Raw genomic sequence first — 9,007 nt, forward strand, 5'->3', positions numbered from 1 at the left:
GGTTATATATACATGCCTATTGTTGGATTCATTTGGTTTCCATATTTCCAGGCCATCTCGTAATTTATTGCTGCATCCTTATATGCTTGTTCCTTTTCCATTATGTATCCCATGTATTCATAAGCTTTGCAGCATGACTGCAAAATATAAAATGTATTCAAAATTTTATTTAGGTATGCTTATATAAAATAATACCGATAGTTTAATTGCTTAAACTATTCAAATCTGTACAACTGGAAAGCATAAGTAATATTCATACTAGCTGATGACAAGATAGTCTTGATTTAAAACATCAGTAATACAAATCAGTTATATGGAATTCTGTACAGAGACTAAGTTACTCTGAATCAAGTACAGAGTTCATCACAGAGGACACTGCAACTACTCCTTCAAAAGTGTTTAGAGCCTCCAGGAACCCTGTAGATACCTCTCTCAGTTAGTAATAACCTTACGGCAGCTGCATTTCAAGTCCAGCAGGAAAGGGCTGTATCTTCCACACATATTGTTCATTTCACTTTTTCTTAAAAAGGCATTTTCATAGCCTTATTTTTGGAAACAGTTTTACATTATAATTTTCCACTTAAAGCTAAAGACAGACACAAATATCCTGAAGACAACAGTAATGATTAAATACTTCATTTTGTATAATTCCAAGTGGCAAGTTACAAGTATCTGGAAAACAGGTTCCAAAAACTATTAAGCACTAGATGAAAATACTAGCCTTGCTTATGTTACACATACATATAAATGAATTTAACTCCACAACAAAGTTAGCATGAAAGATACAGTATTTCATACAGAAATCTTATATTTAGTACATAAAGCAGGAAAATAAGCAAAACTCTAGCTACCGTATGGCCTTACTGTGAAAAGCTTATATTATCATGCTGCCAAATATTGGTCAAATATTTTCAAGAGAAAAATGAAGCCTTTATGAAAATATGCACCTTTTTTACATAGGCAAAGATATGCTCATATGTAAGATTACATTCCATCTTTAACTTCACTATTTCCAATTAGGCTTCCAAATCTACTGATGAAAAACTTTCACATCACAGCACACTGGGATAAGCAGTATGGGAATGCATGGAAAGTGAGGATGAAAATATACTCTCCCTCTCATTTGTCATAAACAAAACAAAGATCAAAATCAAGAAGAGTAAGCAGTAAGAACCCCCAATTTCACAGAAACAATCTGCTCACTGGGGTCTCACTAACCAAACCTAAGTCTTTTAAAATAAAAACAAACATATTACAAGATACTAGGCTTTTACGAAGTTTTTACTCACCATATTTACTTAAATTGTATATCATTCAATTCTGACTCCTAAAAATAATCCTAAAAACTAATTAATAGAATCACAGAATAGCTTGGGTTGGAAGGGACCTTTAAAGGTCATCTAGTCCAACCCCCCTGCAATGAGCAGGGACATCTTCCACTAGATCAGGTTGCTCAGAGCCCCGTCCAGCCTGACCTTGAATGTTTCCAGGGATAGCACACAATAACGTGTTTTCTCAATCTAATCAAATCTTCCAAATTGGAGAATACCACACAAAATATTGTCTTCTGAACTAACAAGATATTTTACATCTATTTGAATAGCACAATTCCTGCTCAGCTGCGTTGCATGCAAGTTGGAGAAAAGTCTTTACTGTGCTGTTTTGTTATGGAACCGGAGTTGCAGACTTCGAATTTGCCACCCTCCTCCCTATCAAGTGCAGCTTGTTCATCTAATGTGTCTCAAACTTTTTAGAAGAAAACGAATTATGTGGTAGGCTATATTTTTAGAGCTGCTTGGGAATTCCTGCAGCAAAATGTCATTTGTGATACGTATGTGCTCAACAGACCATCTATTTCAAGGTACGTCTTATTTTGGGAGATAACTTATGTTTATCCACCAGTGGTATGGATTCTGCAACTTCCCTTGGCCATCTGGATAACTGACCTTCAGGTAGAATTTTTTCTTAACTAAATTCAAACTCATTTTCTGTAAAAATGAAATTGAGTACATCCTATTTTAAGAGGCATCTCTGCAGAAGATACTATTATACCAAGAACTGCTGTAGCTGCTTCTTGATTTTTTACTTGGAAATAAAAAGAGTACAAGTTCAAAAAAAGTCTATCTCTGAAGGAGGTTGCAGAAATGTGACTGAATAATGAACCCGACCTTCTACACTGATGAATTCAGAAAAAGAAATATATAGCATCAGGTCCTTTTCTAAAGCAAATCTGTGCACTATAAACAGTATCCTGAACCTGCAGCATAGTGCCTACAGAAGACTAGCTGCCTACTGGATGTGCCTCATTTGAAGGAAAGTGAAGTCTATAGCTGGAAAAATGTGGACAGCAGAAAGGGACAAAATGAAAAATAAGCACAAGAGCTAAGATCTGTGCCTGTTCCTCTAGTCAAAGCGAAGTATTGGGTAGTCTGCCTACTCAAAAACCCTGAGGTAAAAACATTAGAGCTCGTCCCCAACAATCTACCTGACAGTATCGTCACAGCAAAGGATTAATACTAGCATAAAAAAAAAAAAATCCAGTATAGTAGCAGGCTTATTAACATAAATGTTTAAAAACATATTTTAAGATATGAAGATAACACCTCTTACAAAAATGGAGCAGATCTCCAAAATTTCTATGGCTACATCTTCATCAGGTTTGCGAGAATCAGTAAAATGCATCTCAGGCATTCCATAAACACTCAAGCTTTTCGTGTCACCACAGCTAAAGCTTTCATAAGTTATAGAATATGAATAAAAATTACTAAGCAGCATTCACAGGTTTACTACCTTCCAGTGTAAAGGTGCTGGTTTCCTGGCTTGTTTTGGTCTACTTCTCCTTAATAAGTAAAATACCAGGCAATTGGAAAAAGAAATACATTTCAAAATCATGTTTCAGAGGAAAACTAAACATATAGATGAATTAAAACAGAAAGTTACTAAGGTTACTTTTAATGTGCAGTCACTTACCCTGTTATGACGAAGGCATCGTTTCAGTAATTCACCAGCCATATCATATTTTGCAGATTGAATATATATATCCGCAAGCAGAAGCCAACTCTTTTCAAACTCCTCTGCATCAATGGGATTCCAGCTCATTTTTGAAATCCGTTTTAACTGATTTCTGGCTCGTGGAGTCTGTTTCAAGATCATGTAGGCTGTGGCCATTCCCAAAAGTGCCGGTATATGATCCTTCTGCAATAAAAAGCATAGCGACTGCTTAGTACTTTTTTATTTTGCTTTTAACATTTTTTTAAAATAAGACTTTCACCAGGTATCTAAAAACCAAACAGAAAGCTAAATCTCAGGAAAATCTTACAAACATGTTTTCCACCTACTGCTATGATTATTTCTGTAAGACTAATTATGATAACACTATGTTAAATCATTAAGAGGCTGAATGTAAGTTTGGGCTCAGAATACGTTGAAAGTGTCCACAGGTATTTCATCTCAACAAAATTGAGATAGAAACTGAACTCACTTGAAGTTACAATACAAGTGTTATTTTCTACTTTTAGAAGTGCCTGTCAAATGTCAGTAACATGGACACCTCCTAAAAATGTAAGTCTAAACTACTTATATCCAAAAGCTATGTATAACAAACAGGATTCTTAAAAGTCACTATTCTATGCAAGAGCCTCAAGCAAGCAGTAAGAAGTGCAGGAGCAAATGTGATTTTTAAAGTCCTGCCTTTATTAGCACGGGGCATAGATGAGAATAGGGCTTATATCCCAAAACTACTTCCTCAGTGCAGAGAGTAGTTCTACTAGCAACTAACTTAAAAGCTTCTTTTTTCTCAGTATTCCTGGCTCACTACTGGTATTCTGCCTCTACACCTCTTTGTGCGGTTGTGCTGTAAATAGGCTTGCCATAGTGGGTTAAAAAAAAAAAAAGACCCACCAAAAGCCCCTCTTCCACACAATGATCAGCTCATCCTCCCTCTCCCTCAATAGTCACACATAGCATAGATCAATAACGTCTGAAGTCTGAAGAGATTAAAACTGTATATTTTTTACAACCCTGGAGAGAAGACTAAATAGACTGGAGCATTCTTCTGGCTGGAACTGTGTCACCATGTAAAAAACATTCAATATTCACAGGACCTCAAATCAATTCTGAGCAGGACTGGGAAGCCAGTACTGGAAGCAGAGGAACATCTTGTTTGTGATTCTCAGGACTGCCTTACACACAAGATAAGCATCAGTATACACAGCTCAACCAGGGAGCAGCGCACCACACAGTTAATGGGTAGTAGTAACTTAAGTATTTCTTGGCATTCTGATGGACTAAATGTCTACGTGTGCTTAAATAAAAACTGTTGAAAGGTGCTGGTAGCAAGAGTATTCATTATTAATCCTAAAACTCATGATTACAAGTAGCTATAAAGTTATGAAGCTTTCTATCACAAGGATGAATTTTAAGCAGATTGATAATCTCGCCCTGGAATCTAAATTCTGTCAAATTACCATAAAGTACATGAAGGCAATTATATTTAATTGTTTTTGCTTACAGAATGAAGATACTGTATAGACTTATATCATCAGACACGCTACTGGCAAGACTGGGAATTAAAAAGCAAACCCAGCAACTCAAACCACATGGCCTATTCACATCTCAGTAACTGGCAATATTAGCATTTAGTTGAGTTATAAATTTGCAATCCAACTGAAAACTTCTAAAAGATTTTGTTATTTCAGCATGGGGTTTTTTATCTAATATTTGTCAAAAATTCTTTAATAGGAAAAAAAAAAATAATCCTTAGCACTAACAGCACTAACACATGCCACTATTCCTGAATGTAAACTGCAAGACTAGTTAAAAAACAAGTGTAGTAAGTGTGAAAGAGAAGACTGAGGAAATGAGACAGGTTACTAACCTCAGCCACTACTATTTCAGTGAAAGTGTTCAGTGCTCGTTCAACACTTGATTTTTGTTTGGTTGCCATGAAACAATAATTTTCCATGATTCGCAGCTGAATGTGACCCTGAATGGTCTGAGGCTTGAGTTCCTTCAGAAGATTTTCTGCTGTTCTTACAGCCAACTGCACAGACTCCTGCTTCTCTGTTGAATTACTGTTATCAGAAAGAAAGTGTTTGTAAGAGTTTATTTTTTTAATACACACCAAATTAATCGCAAGTTAGTACTGATTCCATGCTAAAGACATACCATTTTGTACAAGATGTCTCTCTGTTATATAGGCATTCTACATCAATTCTCTTCTGTAATGACAGCAGTTCCAACCTAACAAGCTGTTTTTAACACTGCAAGTGACCAGGATTCCAGATAAATTCTTCTATATTTTCTGCTTCAGACTGATTTATTACAGTCTAGGATGGTCTCTCACAATATAGTAAATAGAATATTCAAAGCATTAGATGAGCTTAAAGTTCTAGTAATTTAAGTTAATGCACATTATTAAAGGGCAGCAGAGGAAGGGGATGACAGAAGAACCCAAGCAGTATTTATTTCAGTCACTTACCCTATGTCAGCATCCAGATTTTCAAAGACTTCACCACCCACAGTTTCATTATCTGGATTCAAACAAATTTCAATCATGTTGTAGACTGCATTCTGTCCCCAGTCACTGTCCTTTCGAGCTTTATTAAAATGCCGGAGTGCATCATTTGGTTCACCTGTATACCTAGAAGATAGTAAAAATATTTAAAACTGGACAAGTAAAATTCACTGCCCCAAATCCCACCCAAAAGAAGAAACACAAGTATTTAAAAACAGATTACACACTTGCACACACTGATAATGCAACATTTGAATAGCACACGTACTATTGCAAGGAACTTGGTTTTGCAGGCTAAAACCAGTCTAATAAATTCTAAAATTTGAAAATAAGTAATATTGTATTATTGAACCAGCATGAATATCCCTTTTAACAAGTAGGAATTATGAAAGATGTATGTAAGACATAAAATAGCTTCATTTTAAAGAGGAGCTCATTGGAAAGTATTTCAGAAGAGAAAAGGAGACTTTTCCTAAAGTCCTAGCACCTTAAGTAATTAGGAAAGTAGTGCTTTCACACCATATGTAACACCTTTGAATGATAACTGATGACAAGAACGTTAATTTAAATATGTACTACATAATTAAGATAAGGTTTATTTAATTATAATTGCAAGTACCAAAGATACAGTCCTTTGCAGTAGTGAAATCCTGGTTCAAGCTTTGTTCTGGAAGAATGCTTTTCAGCCATTAAAAGAAATCTTGGGACCTCTTCTAGTTTTCCAGCTCTTCTTAACAGATCAATTAATCGTGAGAGGGTTGCATAGTTATCTAAATATACAAATAATTAGGACATTGTAATTCCAGTTATTTGATGTATGAATAGCTTAAGAAAAAAAAAACCTGCCTTGTTTTTTTTCCCCACATATAAGGATGATATCTGGTGTAATACATAAGCCATATTACATAGTAATCACAGATACAAGAATGAAGATAAAGCTATACTTGCAGTACTTCTAAAAAAACCTGTATAAAAGATAACTATAATTTCACTTCACTTTCAAAAGCACTCAAACATTTGCTGTACTCTTACAACTTCTTTCACAAAGTCCCCTAGAAAGATTTACATTCATTATAGTACTATTTTTACAGTTTTTAGTAGCTTTCTCTCTGGTCATAATTTGAAAATTGATAAAAGAAACTTATTCCTGTCTGAGACAAGTTTGCTTTATTAAATCTTGAAACAAAATACTAGCTTTGTGTTCACGCAGTTCTTGCATGCATCTTCATGCATCTCTTAAACACAAGAGAAAGTGCTTTACAAGTTATTTACAAGTAAATAACTCCCTAGGTGTATTTAGCTTGAGGTAAATGATGCACATTACATTGCAGCAAATTAGTGTGTCTATGAGAAATAATTTTCTCATCTTCCCCTACATAGCTTTATGTTTTTACATACAGTAATGGTCTTCGTTTTTAGTATCCATTACGTTATAAATAGCACATTTCTTTTTAATCATACAAAGTATTTTTTAGATATTTATTCCTCTATCTTAATAGAACTATGTATCAGAAATAATTAAGACTATCACTGCTGAATATTCACCTGGCTTGCGTTCTAGGAGTTGCTGGAAATGAAAGACAGCTTGTTCATAATCTTGCTTCCTGAACATGAGATCAGCCATCATCTACAATATTGACAAAATTTAGAGAAAACAAAACAAAATATTATAAATTGAGGTTCATAATGAACTCTAGTTCTTCAAAGTAGGGAGCTGAAACTACAGCTTTAAAGTGCTGCAGGAATTGCACAAGTAAACTGAACTGGGTTTTTCATTACTTTCTGGAAAATAAACACTCTCTATATACAGACACACAAGATAATAATGAACAAGTACAGGATCATATCTCAATTTTTCACTTAAGGTATAAATTAAAAGAGAATAAAACACTTTGATGTACCTTTCAAATATGTTTGGGTTTATTTGTATAGTTTTACTCCCAATTTTATTTCCCATAAATGCAGATTAAGCACATAAGAAAAGCAAAGTTAGTGAAAAAGAAAGATGATAGCCCACTTCAGCAGTGGAAGTAAAACAAGCTACTTCAGTTCCTCTCCACTGAGAGGTAGCTAATAAAGAGTAGATTTAATAATACATATTAAGAGTGCTATTAACCCTGTCCTTGCACCACCTTAGGATAAATTCCAGATGTTACACTGCTGTGAGAAAATAAATTATTCCCATCTTAAAATAATTCTGTTCCTAACGTGTTAAAGTCTCTCAGTCTATTGAGCTATCTTTTAAGTCAAGAAGTATACACATCCCGTCCAGAGAATCTGTAGCTGTGATTAAAAATTGTTAAGTAGAAATGTGATTAACTATGATTGTATAAAGATGTAAAAACACCTTAAGTACACAGTTCTTCTCTTCTGGAAGTTTTTTAGATACTTGCTTTAACATTACTGTGTTGGAAAAAGAGCTTCTTCTCTGACCAATAGTCAGTTGTTATTAGAACATGCATTAAGCCATGCTTTAGTCAGTTTTACAGCTACTACTTTTTCCTCTACTAGTACTTTTAAAGACACATTTTTGCATTGAGATGGAACGAAGGCTATGATTGTTAGAAACGTCGTATTGAGTCATTATCCAGCATAAACAGAAAAACACTTTGTTGCAATGGATTTTTCCCATTTTTTTAAATCAGAAGCTGTAGGCTTTGTTAAAAGCAGTAGTTTATGGATACATCTCATTGCAGACACACAAACCTCAAAAAACTTCTGATACAGGGTTAGTATAATAGTACATACCATCGTTGCTGCTTCATTATCTTGGTCATTCTTCAGCAGTAAGGAACACTGATGCTGACAGGCATCAGGATCATCTTGTGCGAGGTATAAACGTGCAAGTTCCAACATTGCCTGTAGATTAAAACATTTAACTATATGTAGCTCAAACATGAAGAAAGCTAGTTCAGCTCTACAAGTATTAATCTGAGATTTCAGAGTCACAGGGAAAATTTTATTTCTCTTCTAAGAGAGAGCTTTCTCTGTTGTTTCCTGTGGGCTCTTGGTCAAGTCATTGAATTCATTTCCATTCCCTCTCCTTTAAAACAGATAAAACTTTTCTTCTCCAGAGGGATATTATGGAGTTACATTAAAACAGAGGTGCTCAGATAGTATTGCTCTGAAGACTACAGTACTTTGGCAAGAATAATTTTCTTGGAAAAAAAAATGTAAATGCAAGTAGTTTTAAATTCATTGATGGAAGCAAATACCTCATTAACATTCACCAATTAGTTCTGGAGTATAAGCAAATTCCAGCAGAAACTCTTTTCTTATTTGCGTTTCCAAACCTACCTCATTAAGACTGTGTGGATCCACTTCTGAGAAGCAATCACAGAATAAACACTAACAAATTGAAATGTACATAAGCATGCATCTTAAGGCTGAAGTCCCATCATAGAATATTCTGAATGAAATGCCACAGAGAAGTTTATAAACACAAGTTACCGAGGTTTAATGAACCACAGAATCATTAAGGTTGGAAAAGAC

The 9,007-nt window shown here is 34.7% G+C and overlaps 1 protein-coding gene across 1 annotated transcript in view; it reads right to left on the reverse strand.

Moving 5' to 3' along the window:
• LOC104620072 (tetratricopeptide repeat protein 21B-like) overlaps positions 1–8,374 on the reverse strand; it is a gene marked incomplete at its 5' end in the record, with an annotated part of 12,318 nt that extends 3,944 nt beyond the window's left edge. Inside the window, 7 exons of the mRNA XM_010286163.1 lie at positions 17–137; positions 2,971–3,195; positions 4,877–5,072; positions 5,480–5,641; positions 6,135–6,285; positions 7,061–7,142; positions 8,264–8,374. Of these exons, the coding sequence (XP_010284465.1) occupies positions 17–137; positions 2,971–3,195; positions 4,877–5,072; positions 5,480–5,641; positions 6,135–6,285; positions 7,061–7,142; positions 8,264–8,374 (1,048 nt within the window). The remainder of the gene's footprint in view (positions 1–16; positions 138–2,970; positions 3,196–4,876; positions 5,073–5,479; positions 5,642–6,134; positions 6,286–7,060; positions 7,143–8,263) is intronic.
• Positions 8,375–9,007: the final 633 nt, after the last annotated feature.

Source organism: Phaethon lepturus, unplaced genomic scaffold (genome assembly GCF_000687285.1).
Source record: "Phaethon lepturus isolate BGI_N335 unplaced genomic scaffold, ASM68728v1 scaffold42194, whole genome shotgun sequence".
In the NCBI taxonomy this organism is placed as follows: domain Eukaryota; kingdom Metazoa; phylum Chordata; class Aves; order Phaethontiformes; family Phaethontidae; genus Phaethon; species Phaethon lepturus.